This window comes from Podarcis vaucheri (genome assembly GCF_965113315.1).
Source record: "Podarcis vaucheri genome assembly, chromosome: 6".
In the NCBI taxonomy this organism is placed as follows: domain Eukaryota; kingdom Metazoa; phylum Chordata; class Lepidosauria; order Squamata; family Lacertidae; genus Podarcis; species Podarcis vaucheri.
The window spans coordinates 84,370,096-84,385,979 of NC_138764.1; the positions used below are offsets into that span (position 1 = coordinate 84,370,096).

The 15,884-nt window shown below is 41.6% G+C and overlaps 2 protein-coding genes across 3 annotated transcripts in view; both read right to left on the reverse strand.

Moving 5' to 3' along the window:
- The window catches only part of PABPC1L (poly(A) binding protein cytoplasmic 1 like), a 149,717-nt gene that overhangs the window by 88,688 nt on the left and 45,145 nt on the right, over nucleotides 1–15,884 (reverse strand). The gene's annotated exons all lie outside the window — the stretch shown is intronic.
- The window catches only part of STK4 (serine/threonine kinase 4), a 64,363-nt gene that overhangs the window by 45,506 nt on the left and 2,973 nt on the right, over nucleotides 1–15,884 (reverse strand). The window contains exons 1-9 of one of the 2 annotated variants that reach the window (XM_082226209.1): nucleotides 15,151–15,313; nucleotides 9,419–9,499; nucleotides 8,819–8,947; nucleotides 7,652–7,766; nucleotides 6,333–6,497; nucleotides 5,535–5,702; nucleotides 4,096–4,233; nucleotides 2,789–2,917; nucleotides 663–849 (exon numbers count right to left, since the gene is read on the reverse strand). In XM_082226209.1, the coding sequence (XP_082082335.1) occupies nucleotides 663–849; nucleotides 2,789–2,917; nucleotides 4,096–4,233; nucleotides 5,535–5,702; nucleotides 6,333–6,497; nucleotides 7,652–7,766; nucleotides 8,819–8,947; nucleotides 9,419–9,499; nucleotides 15,151–15,182 (1,144 nt within the window). In that variant the 5' untranslated portion in view covers nucleotides 15,183–15,313. Of the gene's footprint in view, nucleotides 1–662; nucleotides 850–2,788; nucleotides 2,918–4,095; nucleotides 4,234–5,534; nucleotides 5,703–6,332; nucleotides 6,498–7,651; nucleotides 7,767–8,818; nucleotides 8,948–9,418; nucleotides 9,500–15,150; nucleotides 15,314–15,884 lie in introns of those variants that run through there. The other variant, XM_082226210.1, reaches the window with a different exon arrangement.

Here is a 15,884-nt window from a genome sequence, read left to right on the forward strand (position 1 = left end):
AAGTAGGCAAATGGTGTGCACCTATTTCTACTAATACACAAATCATGATCCCATCCATATTTGGGAAAGCTTCTGACTTCTGCTGCTTAAGCACATGTCATGGCTTCAAGGTTTTCAGCCTTCCCTCTCCCTCCTTCCACCAGTTTCTTGCGATAAGCACTTCGAGATAAAGCACCTGGACCTATGTCATTCCACAAGAAGGTTTATGGCTTCTCTGCTCAGTCCTTCACCTACGTTCTATTTACATTCCATTTCTCATTAACATCAGCTCAGAAACCCTATGATGCTCCCAATGATGTCGTCAGGAGCACAATAGGGTCTGAACACTCCTCTTACAAACTCCCTTCCTCAATTGTACCGGAAATAACTTCTTGAAACCTTGGATGGTGCATGTTCCAGAGACCGCCCCACATTTTGCCACTGCCTTGTAAGTTCTGGAGGAAGAGTGTGTGTGCCATCAACAACAACCCCCAATATGAGTAAAATCTAAATGTGAAAGAGCCTGATCTCAGCTAAAGGTTTCCAAACTGAGAAAAATTCTCCAAAACACCCATTCAAAAATTTGTTCCCTGTGGCTGCTGGCATGAGATGGGTATCACATTGGCTGCCCCTGCTTTAAAGCTTAAAAGACTGCACTTTATTATAATGAAAAATGGACTTACTCTTCATTGTACCCTCATCTTCTTCATCTTCAGCATTTATGACCATTGTTCCCAGTTGTGACTCTAATGTGTCATTGTATTCTATCATGGTGTTGATGCCATCACTCATTCCACAAGCAGCTCTGATTGTACCAGTCTCTTGTCCCTGTGCCCGCACCATGGTCCTAGCGTCAGTTTCATCTTCTTCCTAAATAGAGATGCATGAGATAAAAATTTGAATCAGACTAAGCAAGGTATCAGTATTTCTCCAAGACAATGCAATTAGAATTGAAAGGAGTGTGTAATGTTAGTTTACATATCTGATTGTAGTTCGTTATCAGTTAGTAACAGTTTCTTTTCAAAGGACAGCAAATATTGGACAGACAGCTTTGAAGATCGAAATCTGCTATTTAGTCAAGTTATACATTACCAGCAACAACACAGGAATGTTTAAAAGCTTTGCAAAAAAAAAGTTAATTGCAGAAATTTTAGAAGTTGAAGTAAAATTATTAGTGCAAACAAATGTTACATAATTTAGCAACAGATCGTAATGCTGAGATTCCACTTTCCTGTAACAAATATTTTAAGTTTCCCTTCAAAATACTGATTACAATAGAGGATAGCATTTTGGCAGAGGAAGCACCACACAAAACTGTGAAATTACTTGATGAAGTCCTGAACTTATGCAATCCTTCCACAAAGTGGGCTTGTATGCTGTGTCAGGTTCCTTGGAGGAAGGACAGGGTCGAAGTGTTAATAATAATTATGCATAATATTACGCTTATTTTTGTTCAAAACTGTCTCTTAACTTTGAAGTCGGAGATTCTAAACAGATGCATATTTTTAATTTGCCAACACGTATCAGCTAGAACAGTGGCTCCCAAATGTCCAGGAAAAAAGACTTTGGCAATCCAACCCAGCATTGAACCCAATGTGTTTTGACTACAAGTGATTTTGGCTTTAGGCACGATCCCCAGAATGTAGCCCCCACATAATTTGAGGTCTAACTGTATTTCACTACACTTTTAGCTGTATATAACAGCCTTGATGGCTGTTTTCTACTTCCTTTGCTTTTAGAGTCCTGCTGTTTTTTCTATACTGCAAGAAGATGGAACTTTATTGTTGCGAACCACCTTAGGGGCGCCGAAAGGGGATACATAAACTACTTCCGTAATAAAAAAATAGTCTAATGTGAACAAGCCCGAATAAGCTACAGCAAGCTGTTTGTTCCTCACTTTCCTCTCTTCCTCGTCCATAGCCAAGAGAGAAATTCAGAAGGTCTCTCCTCTGCTTTTGCAGAACATGCATTTCCAGTTTATGCATTTTTACAGAGCTATTTCCCAAAGCATCTGGAAACCACCAGGTAAAGGGTGGCTTATTTGGAAAATGTGGTTTTCTGCTGGTGCATTCTGATATCCGTTTGAAAAAGCTGTTTATTCCTCTGGTCACATCTGGTCCCACTCTGACCCACTTGGGCAATTTAAGGTCATTTCTGTAGCTCTCCAGAGTCTTAGGCAGAAGGGCTTTCCTAGCCCTGTCATCCAGGATCCTTATATTTCAAGGATAGAAAATGTCCCACATGCCAAATGTGACCTAGAAGGTTTCCCCCATTTGGCCCATGAGGCAATTTCCCCAAAACCACACCCACCTTCCCCACTCCAACTGTCATGTGTGATGTCAGGTATGGGGCGGGTAAAGTTGTGACTGGATCAGCTGATTGTGCAGCTGAACTCTGACCGGCAGGAGAGGCAACCAACCTGTCAATCACCTGACCTCTCTGACACCAGATGACAGACCTGACCCCCGCCCACCTGCCAAAGTTCAGCCCCAACTCTGCTAACTTGAGCATAACAGGTATTGAACCTGGAACCCTTCTGCATGCACAACATGTACTCTGCTATTGATGAAGAGCCCTTCCTTTCCATTTAAGCAAGAAGATTCAAAGTCGCCTTGCTTGCTCACTATATTTCACCAGCTGTGGTTAGTTCCAAGGCCACTGACCTACTGAAGGACTTGGGCATAATTTTTTCAGAAAGCAGACTTTAAAAATCTGACACAGAAATTATGAACAGCCAACACAGCTAATAGAGAAGTACAGAGCAATGCTACTACAGGAAGGACAATGGTTAAGTAATTTTAGCACTCACTGAATTTTCTTCATCATCATGATACATCTCACGCTGTTGAGCTTCCTGAATTTTCAGTTTAATATCCATTGCTTCATTAATCAGGTCTCGTAGGATGAAAACTCCTTTGGCATTTTTTACAAACGGATGCTAAAGAAGACACATAAGAACGATGAACTTTGAACAACATGTAGCAGCAAAAGATCTTAACCCCGAGCTATGTTAATCCCTTTAATTCTGTTGATTTTGTAATGCAAGTTTATTCAAGCATGGCAGCCCTGCCCAAACAATGCAATCTGCAAGGCAAACACATTTCTACTATGTTATGTTTAAATACTTCAATAGCTTAGGACACAAAAAGGACTACTAATGCCAAATGATCTGCCTAATTCTGCAAATGGGTGGAAAGTAGTAATTAATATGAATATGAAAGTATGCATGTTAGTTCTGCTCTATACACATTTTTTATCAGCAACTGTACATATTGTTCAGACAGCTAAGATGTAGAAGATTCCACAAAGCCTCCCCTGACTATGGAAATAGGAATTTCCTGAATGTTAATTTGGGAGCAAGCCTCAATGAACTGAGTTGCTTCTGAGTAAATATGCATAGGACCTGATATTTACAAAGCAGCTACACAATCACCAAGCACAGAGGTATAAGGAATCAAATATAATCCAATCCCCTGCCCAAGAAACAGTATCCTATACCCAAAGCATTCCTGATCAGTGTTCACTTTGCCTACTGATAACCCCCACCAGGCAGGAACATAGTAAAGTATGGTAAAGGTACCCCTGCCCGTACGGGCCAGTCTTGACAGACTCTAGGGTTGTGCGCTCATCTCACTCTAGAGGCTGGGAGCCAGCGCTGTCCAAGGACACTTCCGGGTCACGTGAAAAGCGTGACGAAGCTGCTCTGGCGAACCGGCACCAGAGCAGCACACGGAACACAGTTTACCTTCCCGCTATAAAGCGGTACCTATTTATCTACTTGCACTTAAGGGTGCTTTCGAACTGCTAGGTGGGCAGGAGCTGGGACCGAACGACGGGAGCTCACCCTGCTGCGGGGATTCGAACCGCCGACCATGCGATCGGCAAGTCCTAGGCGCTGAGGTTTTACCCACAGCGCCACCTGCGTCGCAGCAACATACTTTATTCTTTAAGCACTGCAATCCAACTCTACTATCTAAAACGTAGAAGCACAAGAGGATCAGCAACAAAACTGCTACAATGGAGGGGGGAACTGGGGACAGACCGGAAAACTGCCTGTCTATTTCTCCAACAGACAAATAATTTTATTTATTGCTTTAGATTCCAACAGATGCTGACCTGAAGCAGCTGCGTGGCAGTGGCTCTTTTTTCTGGACACTTCACAAGACACTGCTTTACAAAGTCTGTGAATTCGTCTGACCAGACTTCCGGCTTCCGGAATGTTGGAGGTGGATTTGTTGGAATCATGAAAATTGCCTGCAAACAAAGTATATATTTTTTCTACCTGCTGTTTACCTTATTTTTTAAAAAAAAGTATAAATCAAGCAATGACCACACTGAGAAAGATTTTGCAAGGGTCTGAAGGACCAAAGCTCTCGACGGTGTTGCACAGGGGATGGCTAATGATGACCCCAAGCCAGAAACTGGAACCCTGAGAAGTGCCCACATCCATCATAATTCTCTACCTCAGAGGACCTACCAGTGTTTCTTATATGCTTTTTATATTCAGAGGATAAGAGCATATCTTTCAAGCCTGCTAACTGCAATTGTATTCAAACTGTACTCTGCATAAGCTGGGTTCAGAATCAAAATGCTGCTGTTCTCATGGAACAACCGGACTACATACAGCCTTTGGCAACTTTCCTTGCAGTCCCCTAAACCCCAGGAAGCCCTGTCCACTTTCCTCAACTGCTCAGCTGATTAGCCATCAGTTGGGTGGCAGGGAAAAGACTTATCAGCTTAGTGACTTTGGTTGTATTGGGATGGGGGCAGTTAAAAGCCTCCATTCTTCAGCAATCCCAGTGTATAAAAAATCAATGTACCCATGCTGTCTCAGAAGGCATGAAGTGTGTGTGAGTGTCTCTATGTGAAGCTTACTGAACACTGTTGTATAGAGTTGCAGTGGGAAGGAGGGATCAGTTGAAATCAAGCAGGAGATCTTGCACTGGTGGAGCTCCACTTATGTAAGGTTCTTCCATCCAATTTCAGGCAACCCTCTCACCCCCAACTGCAGGCTCCTGTATGACAAAACCTGCAATGTTCAGAAGTTCCTCCCGGACTCTGAGCAGAGGCTTTTTCGGGGGGGGGGGGTTGAAGGAAAGACAGGTTTGTGCAAGCTGGCATCTGGTTAGGCAATCTGTTGATACAAGATCACTATACAATCCTTTCCTTTGGGGAGTTTCCCTTCACCCATTGTTAAACTGATGTTAAGAGCACAGGCTAGTTTGGTGCTGCAAGGTCAAACAGTTGATGTGTTGAGACAACCTCCTCTATACATTAAAATAATGTGTGACATGGTTACAGGGCCACATGGGCTAGGCCCTCCCCCACTGATGTTCACATCCTCCATGTAGGGCCCCTCACAACACCTGTTGAATGCAAAAGTAGCAATGTGCAACCCTGCTGCCCCACCCCCTCAACACATGACAGGACACTCATAATATCATGCAATGGCATATCTAAGAATTTGGATTCTCACATGTCCATTGAATTAAAACAGGACTTGTGGGTAGACATGGTTGAGATTGCACAGTTAAGTTCGGTTACCCAACGCTTACCCTCATCGGGTGAATATCGGCATATGGTGGTTTTCCTTCTGCCATTTCAATGGCAGTAATGCCCAGAGACCAGATGTCTGCTAGACAATTGTATCCGATTTCTTGAATCACTTCAGGTGCCATCCAAAAAGGAGTTCCTATCACAGTGTTCCTTTTTGCCATGGTGTCCTAACAAAAGAAAGGGAACCTAGTCATAAAATGAAGTGCAGTAATTAAAAAAAAACAAACTTAATGAAACAGCCTTTACTAATCTGATGCCCTTCAGACCTTTTGTATTACAACTCCCATCAGTCTGTGTTGGCTAAGGCTGAGGGGAGTTTGTAGTCCACAATATCTGGCGGGCATCAGATTGGAAACAACTGTCGGAAAGGTTATCCAGAGAACATGCTCTCCATATCTAAAATGTGTTAGAACAGTAACAATCAAATGAAATCTAATCCCCAACATAGCTATTATGTTTAATGAAAAATAGACGTTACTTCTACATTACAGAATGTAAGTTTCACCATGGCTACACCATATTAGCTGATGGCCCCCATGCAAGTCCCTCAGGATCACAGAGCAAAACATGCCGACTGAAGGAGGACCAGCATCTTGCGAGGGCTGAATAAGTCACAGCATCTGTGTAAACAATAGTAGCAGCAGCAGCTTCAAAACAGACCATTCAAGTAGTAGCTCAGCCTATTCCTCTCAAGGCGTATGTGGTGGGGGCTGCCAGCTAACGTGCACCAGCTCAAAGAAACGAGATATACTGAAACACAGGTGGTAAAACATGTATAGACAACTTTTATTACTCACTGTGAGTTGGCCTGCTACCCCAAAATCCGCAAGTTTAGCATGCCCTTCTGTATTGAGTAGTATATTGCCAGCTTTGATGTCACGGTGTATTTTCCTCATGAAATGGAGGTATTCCAGCCCTTTGAGTGTTGATTGTATTATTGTAGCGATTTCATCTTCCATCAACTGAAGGAAGAAATGAACTACATTAACCGATACCAGCAACTAACTATTGCTAAGAGAGACTGCCAGTGTCCATTATAAATATACAAATGTGCCACCCACCTTACTACTCCAACTATTATTTATGCAAAGTAATTTGGGACTCAGTGAGAGAACTGGTATCTAAAACTTGTCCCTTTCCTTGTCAAACTGATAATAAATATACAATAATTATCATTCATATATATACACACACACACCAAACTGCATTTTGTAGGCCCCTATCGACACTCCCTGTACACTTATGATGATCTCATCAAAACTCCATCATTATTGTTTGCTACACAAAATGGACAGCGAGAAAGTGGGATTTGGGAGTCTGACAACACCTGGAGGATCGCAGGTTCTTCTTTCCTGCTGTAAAGTAACTAAGAACTGTAGACTGCTCTGCCTCCTTTCTTTTAGCAAATGTTTTGTGCCACTGGGGAAGTAGTAATTCTGTACTGATTTGTTTGGATGTTGTATGTGATGCCAATAAAAGGTTTGGATGATGAACTAAGAACTGACATATCCTGCTGCCTCCTAATACAATCAAGAGCCACCATGCATACACACAGCCAAATAAAACTGCAAAGGCAATGCTTTCTTGAGAAGGTGTATACACCCTGGGGGCATGAAAGAGGCAGTAGAGAGGCCATGGACTCAGGCTGCTGTTACCATCTCAATAGGAACAAGGAGAAGGAATACACTATGTACTTTAACATCTTATGACACTCAAAGAAAACATCAAGCTAATTACCAAAAGGATTTAAATACAATGCTATTTACTTAATTTCATTTCATATATCGAGAACATTCCTGATGCACCTCATCCCAAAGCAATTTACAACACAGCATATACACAAGACAAATGTGTATATAAAAACAGCTAAATCATTTGTGTACACACACACCAACCATCACCATATATATAATCAATTCAAATCCAACAGATACCAGCTGAGATAAAAACCTCTACTTAGAAAGCTTGCTTCAAAAGAGGAACATCCTGAATAGGCACCAAAAGTATAAAAGAAAAAATGCCAAGTTCAACACTAGACATTAAAATGTCCTATTACCACTTGATGCTTTTGTCTGCAGAACATCACACATTTATGAAGATGCTGAAGAACACCTACCGTTTTATTTCGCAGTCGAATAATATCAGACACAGATCCGGCACCGCAATATTCCATGACAATCCAGAGGTCCGTGTTCTTAAAATAGCTGCCATAGTATTTGACTACATGAGGACTAATAAAAATTAAGATGTGTCACTGAAGTACACATTTTGCATTTACAAAAATGAAAATCAGGCTTAGTACAATATTGTGGGGTCCTATTAAGAGCACAAACTTGGAAAAAGGAAATCTTTTCATTCATCTGCCGAAAGTGTGCATAGTGATATTTAACTGGATAGAGTGAAAGAGCTTGATTTATTTGGTCTGCAGTGGCTGCCCAATAACTTAATGGGCAATACTCTACTAAAAAGTAAATAAAATAATGCAAGAAGAGCTATATCCTTTGTTTGAAGCAGTACCCGACATTGCCAGAGATAACGATTATATGAGAGACATTACCATAACAATGGTAACAGTCATTAGTTAGGGGTAACAGCCAAACTCTGCAATGTTCTACTGTACCAGCATGAAATGTAAGGAAATCCCTATGGCATCAAGTCACTTGCCCATCTAGTCCAGCATCCTATTCTCACAGCAACCAACCAGATACGTATGAGAAGCTCACAAGCAGAAACTGAGTGAAATAGCAATCTTTCCACTTGTGATTCCCAGCAACTGGTTTTCAGAACCATATGTCTCTTACAGTGGAGTGACATTTTACTTAATATGCAGCACATTTTATCATTTATATTTATATTACTTTCTATATAGCACATACTACTTTATAGTCATATGGCATATTTCAAGAGCATGCTCCATATATTCTCAATAATCCTTTAAAATGACCCCAGAGGCACTGACGTGAGGGTGGATCTTTTCAACAGCAAAGAATGAGTATGATAATAGTTTTCAGGGCCATTAGTTTTAAATTTAATGCAAGAGGCATCTGCTCTTGAGCTGTCGTGTCTTAAAAATACAAGTATTTCAATAGAAACATTTTCCAAGTAAAGCTTTTGATAGATTTATTTAAACCACATTAAGGCTGTACTGCACTCCTCTTTTCTCACTCTACCATGTAAAATGTATTTCCTGCATGCTGTTTTTGCTGGAAGTCTGAGGGCACTCATGATAGATAGGAGCGACTCTCACCACCGGTGAGTGAAAATACGGACCAGTTGCACTTACCTATCACATTGTTGCATTATGGATATCTCTTTAATGATCTCCTGCAAGTCAGATTCAACAGGAACTTGCTTAATTGCAACAACCTGGCCCGTTTCTTTATGGATAGCTTTGAAAACGCTGCCATAGGACCTGTAACAAGAAATACAGGCTTTGAACACCATAAGAGGTGATACAGAAAGGAAAGACACTGAATCTTAGGCTAAAGTGCCCCCCCACACACACACTCAAGCACTCAACACTGCATTAAGAACTTGCATAAAGATTAATATGGTACCAGCCTTGCTAAGTTGTTCAACAATCAAGGGTTGTGATGGGTACATAACCACTGGCAATCACTTGAAGGATTTACAGGATGCAGGTGAATATACAATGTATAAAGCATTATGGCAAGAGACAGGTGGGCCTTTAAATGCCAATTTTAAAATTAATAAACATTACACATAGTAACCACTGAATAAGCCATCTACAGAACACTGTCACTTCTTGATTCGTATAAGCAGTACAATGAACAACAAGTTGTTTTGAAGCTTGTGGCACACATAAGAACCAGCACCTGCATGTCTCAGTGCATTACTTGCACTTTTTGTTACCTGCACTTACCCTTCTCCGAGTTTTTCTAGCACATCGAACACTTCTTCGGGTTGTTTTGTCAGACTATCTTCATCTAATTTCCTTAGCTGCCTGTGGCAAAGGAAAGAAAATTTCAGTTATACTATGCAAATATCAGAGGAGGCTTTCATACATGTAGGAGACAGTGTTCAATCAGCCTTATCAGTCATCATAATTCTTTAACAGCGCAAATAGCACTCTTCTACCCATACTGAGGGAAAGCCCCTATATCAAGGGTAGCCAATGCAATGCCCTCCAGATGTTATTAGACTCCAAATGCCATCAACCCAGCCAACATAGCCAATGGACAGGATCAAGCTGGGAGTCCAACAACATCTGGAAGGCACATTGGCCTACATGGTACAAAAAACAATGCAAAGAACTTTAAGAGAAAGGAGAAGAGAGGCATTCAAAGCTTTGAGCCACAAAGGCTTTGGAAGTGATACCAGCCCTATAGCACCACTGAATCAGTGTTGTTGCAGTGGCTTTTTAAGGAGCCTATATAAGCACAAGGGGTAATGCACACACAATCCATTTTCTCTCATAATCGCCCATATTTTCTGTTGCATTGCACCTTTCAGAGAACAATGCTTTTTTAAAAAGTTTTTTTAATTTTTAAAAATAGGAACATGCTGAAATGTTTATTGTTCACTTTCAGAAGATGTTCTACGTTTATTAATAAAAGTTACTTATAAGTAAAGAATGGAGCTATATATTAGAAGTGCTAAACACACATGGGGACCTACAACAGATACATTTTTTTAATCAAACAGAAAGAAAATGTGAGTTTCACATTTCAGAGACGGCCTTTTACCAAAAGTGCAAAATTAGTAGTAGTGAGTCCTGAGAAGTCCACATGTTTCTGAAAACCCAAAACAAACACCTTTCTGTATTATGTTCTGAATACATAAATAGAAAAGCACATATGTGAAATACACAATGACTTTCTAAAATGAAGAAACATGACTAAGATTTCAACCCAGGAAATGGTGAAATACCAGAACTAGCTTCAGCGATAAGCATTAAGACCACAGAACCTGCTCTTGTTTGAAACAGATGTCAACAAATATGCCTAGGTCATGATTTCTAGTTAATACTGACGAAAAATGTATTTGTACATTGTGTACTAATATCCCAGGCAAGTACTAATCCAAGTTTAGAAGCCAGTTTCATGCTAAGGCACAATCTTAGAAGTAGGGTTGGTTATTAACTTGGTTAAAATACTGGTGGAATACGGAGACGTAAGTAAGAAGAGAGAAGGAAGTGACATACAGTGGTGCCCCGCAAGACGAATGCCTTGCAAGACGAAAAACTCGCTAGACGAAAGGGTTTTTTGGTTTTGCGTTGCTTCGCTAGACGAATTTCCCTATGGGCTCGCTTCGCAAGACGAAAACGTCTTGCGCTTTTTTTTTAAAGCCGCTTGAAGAGGCGCAGTTGCGACGGACCGTGCTTCGCAAGACGAAAAACATCGCAAGACGAAAAGACTCGCGGAACGAATGATTTTCGTCTTGCGAGGCACCACTGTACTAACTTCGAAAGCCAACTTTTTAAGCGAACAACCATATTAGCAACTTTAATAGACAGACACAGTTTTTAAGTTTTTAAATACTGCACACAAGTAAGCCACTCTCTCCCATTCATACACACCACCTTCATGGAACAACCAACTTTGCTGTAAAAAACTGAACCCTACTTAAAGTGGTTGCACTTCCATTTAATCATTATAACCCATTAGCAACATCTGAACTTGGAAACGCACATATAAAAATGAAGCCAGAAGCAGCAAGTTGATTAACTGTACCAACGATACTCACTATTTCAGTTATGTTATTAGCAACCTATATTGGTACAAGAGTAAATTTTCAGTGTGGATTTCTTTAATTTGGTCTCCACAAAAAAGTTCTAGTTAAGAATAAAGGAAACCTACATATTACCATCAGCAGAAGCCTAACGTGTAGGAAGTGGAAATTAGAAAGGGGTAAAAGTGCTCTCTACACCACAAAACAAAGGAAACAGCCTCTCTTGCTCATCATGTAAATGGGCCATCCAAAAAAGAAAAAAGCAATTGCATGCCTGCATGAACCAGATACTTCTGTAAGCTGCCCTGTGGGGTTTTCTTAACCTGAGACAGTTCACTTATAGCCTGTGCTGAAACGACAAGACAAAAATCCCAAATTGTAACTGGCCTCTTAGCCAAAATGTTAGTATCTCCTTTATTATCATACTTGTGTCCAAAGGAGAAGCATAGAGCTGGCCCAGATGCAACCATAAACCATAGTTTATGGTTTTTTAAAAAGATATTTATTAAGATTTTCAAAATGTTACAGAATAAAAAAGAAAAAAGAAAAATACAAAATAAAAATAGTTAAAAACAATTCAATCTTTCAATGACTTATCTTTCATTTGCTTATTTCCCGGACCTCCTAACGCCTCCCTTTTCTGTATTCCAGTTCAGTTTGTTAGTTCAGCAAATCCCTCCCCTCTTTGTTTATCCTAGTCTTCAATCTTAAAATATTGTAACATTGGATTTTTACCTATTAATAGTCCATTTTCTCATATTCCCTTATAACATTACAGCTATAAACCACTTAGTTTCTATCCAACATCATTCTAACATTCATTAATTTTACAATATTTCTGTAAATAGTCTTTAAACTTTTTCCAATCTTCTTCCACCGACTCTTCTCCCTGGTCTCGGATTCTGCCAGTCATTTCTGCCAGTTCCATATAGTCCATCACCTTCATCTGCCAGTCTTCCAAGGTGGGTAGGTCTTGTGTCTTCCAATACTTTGCAATAAGTATTCTTGCTGCTGTTGTGGCATACATAAAGAAAGTTCTATCCTTCTTTGGCACCAATTGGCTGACCATGCCCAGGAGAAAGGCCTCTGGTTTCTTCAAGAAGGTATATTTAAATACCTTTTTCATTTCATTATATATCATCTCCCAGAAAGCCTTAATCCTTGGGCACGTCCACCAAAGGTGAAAGAATGTACCTTCGGTTTCTTTACATTTCCAACATTTATTATCGGGCAAGTGATAGATTTTTGCAAGCTTGACTGGTGTCATGTACCACCTGTATATCATTTTTATAATATTCTCTCTTAGGGCATTACATGCCGTAAATTTCATACCTGTGGTCCACAACTGTTCCCAGTCAGCAAACATATAATGTTATGTCCAACATCTTGTGCCCATTTAATCATAGCAGATTTCACCGTTTCATAGTTTATGAGAATGTGCCTTGTTTTCCCCAGATCTGCATGGTCCCCTTTCTGGTGGAGCTACGAGGACAACTTCAGAGGCTTTCCCTCTTGTTTTAGATTAATCACAGCTTGCTGTTTTGTCTTGTGCCATCTTTTAGCTACATTCTGAGGACTGCTTCTCAAACTTCTGGCTAAACCAATGTGTAATACAGTGGTACCTCGGTTTACGAACTTAATCCATTCCTGAAGTCCGTTCTTAAACCGAGGTGCACTTTTCCTAATGAGACTTCCCGCCACCAGTGCCCTTCCACAGTTCGGCTTCCGTCTGTAGACCAAGATAAAGTTCGCAAACCGGAATAGTTCGTAAACAGGACTGTTCATAAACCGAGGTACCACTGTAATGATTAGTGGGAACAAGTAAACTTCAAACCACAGTTCAAGAATATGGCTTGTTTTCACAAACCATAGTTAAAATTAGCCAAAGTTTAGGGTTCAGACATAACACTGAATGGCAGTTAAAAAATGGAAACAGGAGTTTCTAATCTCTTTGGGACTATGTTGGAGAGGGAAGAAGGCAACATTTGGGTGAGGGGGGAGAGAGACTCTTTTCCTAATGCTAAATGATTACAGCCCAACACATACAACCGAAAAGCAACCACAAAGCATGTTATCAGGCATTACTGTTTGAATAAGCATGAGCCTTGGGAGAGTGGGGGAAGTTATGATAAGGCCACTGACATTATCACATTGAATACACATGTGGACCCAGCCTAGGAGACATCACAATTAAATGAAGTAAAATGTACTTCTTTAACAACAATCCATTTCTACCAGCAACATCATAACTGTGAGAAAAGATAAAATTGCACACGTTATGTTATAAACAACAAGAGTTTTACTTTTAAAAACTGACAGGCAACACGCATGCCTTTCTAGGCCTGTGGGGTGTGAGGAGTCATTTGTTCTCTGAATGATCTGGTCTAACTTCCTCAAATTCCTCAACCCAGAAAGACATTTAAAAACCAAATATTGTATTAAGACATCATTCCGGAATGTACTGCTTATGAACCCTGTGATGAAATTCACAGAACTCTGTTTAATCCAAAACAGCCTAAGAAAGTGAGAGCATATTTATCTATCTTTCTTTAATTTTATTTCCACAGATCAACATGCTATTCTGCTTTTTGTGGTGACAGCTTTCTTTATAGAACATAAAGATAGTGATCTATATTTTCAGTCAGTACTGCGACCAAAACCTAACAACACTTTGGGAGCATTATGTTAACAGTTCAGCCATCTTTGACTAATAAATGACAGGTTATTCTTGAAGTATTAGTCTCTAAGCATATTCATCCTTGTTTCAATTCTGCTCTATGGTCATGGTTAATCAAGGATCTTAAGAGTTTTGTCATCTAGAACTTCTCATTAGGCACCAGACTTCCTTGTTCACTTCTGTTCGCCATGCTCATCAAATGAGCAATAAGCATTTGCAAAAAGAGACCAGCACTTCCTATTTGGGGCTGTTGAACACACACTTCCTACGTGCAGTCAGATGTTTGCATGTTTGAGTTGGCTTACACCTTATTTTCATGTAGGTTGTATGTAACATGAAATAATTCAGTAAAAACAATGCAAAGCTCCACTACTCAAAGATGGTATTTAGGTTCATGGAAGGATGAATCCCTGGCATCTCAGACAGCTGGGAACACACACACACCCCACATACAAGAGCTTTGAAAGCTGCTACCAGAGTAGAAAATACTTGGAAAAGACATATCAGCATCTGACTCAGGATGGCATCTTCACATTTTTACTTGCCCAGCTCTAAGGTTTGTCACACTGTTAATATAATCTTTGTTTTATGCTTGGGCTTTAAGAGAAAGAAACAGCACAATTACAGAAGAAAAGGGGAGCAGTCACCCATATAGCAGAATAAATAAATGAGATTATAAACTGGCTGCATTTTGAAGGTTGGGTTTAAAGGCGAGTCCTGGTCTTAAGTCAACAGCTGAAGACCTCAAACCAAAACATTCATTTCCAAACTGTTCATTTCTTCAGGGGCCACATTTCCAGTTGCTACAGCAGGCGAGCAATTGCAAAAGAAATGTAAAAGCATCCTCAAAAATAGGAAGCGGAGTGAGTCCCAACCACCTACATCACTTTGGAACCCCAGTTTAAGCAGAGAACTTTAGGACACAGGCGGTTCCCCAAAAAGGCTTTGGTTTTGCCTATGGGCGGCTATTTATTTCATTTTTTTTTTTGCACAACTCCCGTTGCATTTAGCCAACTCTGGGTCATGCGCGCGAACTCCGACGGAAGATGCGAGGAGGGGAGGTTTAAGACGAGGAAGCGGAGGAAGAGAAGGGGGGTGGGAAAGGGCCTAAGAGGAAGAGAAGTGCACCGACCCGCCTCCGTAACCTACATGCACCCAGGTCCCCTCCTCCCACCCCCTCAGACAGCGCAAGAGCCCTTTCGCCACCCTGACCATCCCCGCGCATCTCTTCCCCTCTGGCTTCTCACCGGCGCGGGTGGCGCAGCTGCACAGTCTCCATGGCCGCCTGACGAGAGCCGCCGCCGCCTGTCCGGGGTGGGCGAGGGTGGGCGCGCGCGCGCTTTCCCCCTCCTCACGGCCGCTCCATCTCCGCCGCCTTCCTTCTGCTCTGCCCGCTCGCGCTGAGTCCCTTCGGCCCCGCCTCCCCAGCGCCAAAGGCACTTCCGCCTCGCCGCCGCCGCCGCCTCCTCCTCAGAACCCCGCCCTCCCCGCAGGCAAGCACCAGCCGGAAACCAGCAGGGGGCGGGGCAGGGAGAAAGGGGGCCGCGCGAAACCAGGCCACGTGGTTTCGCAGGTCTTGGCGGCAGTTGCCCCCAGGGGGGTTGTTTTTTTAAAAAAAGTCAATCACGGTGGGAGTGGCTATGTCGCTCCTCGCCGCGCTGCTGCTCCCCGACTCCCCCCCCCATCCCGCGTTTCCTCAGAAGCCAATAAAGAATCACGATGCGTTTTTCTTTATGCCTCTGAAGGAAGGGTTATAGGCCACAATAAATAAAGCGTTGAGGTGCTTTCTGAAGTTAAGGAGTAAGCAAGCCCCGTGGAACAAAGCGGGGCTTCTGTAAATAAGATGCTGCTGCAAAATGGCTGCCCAAAATGAGAGGAAATTAGAGGCGTTTCAGGCCCAACGTCATCATCATGTTGTAATTTGTTTCCTTACCTGCCACTGTGTGGGGGAGGTCAAAAGCCAATTTAAATATACAGCCAT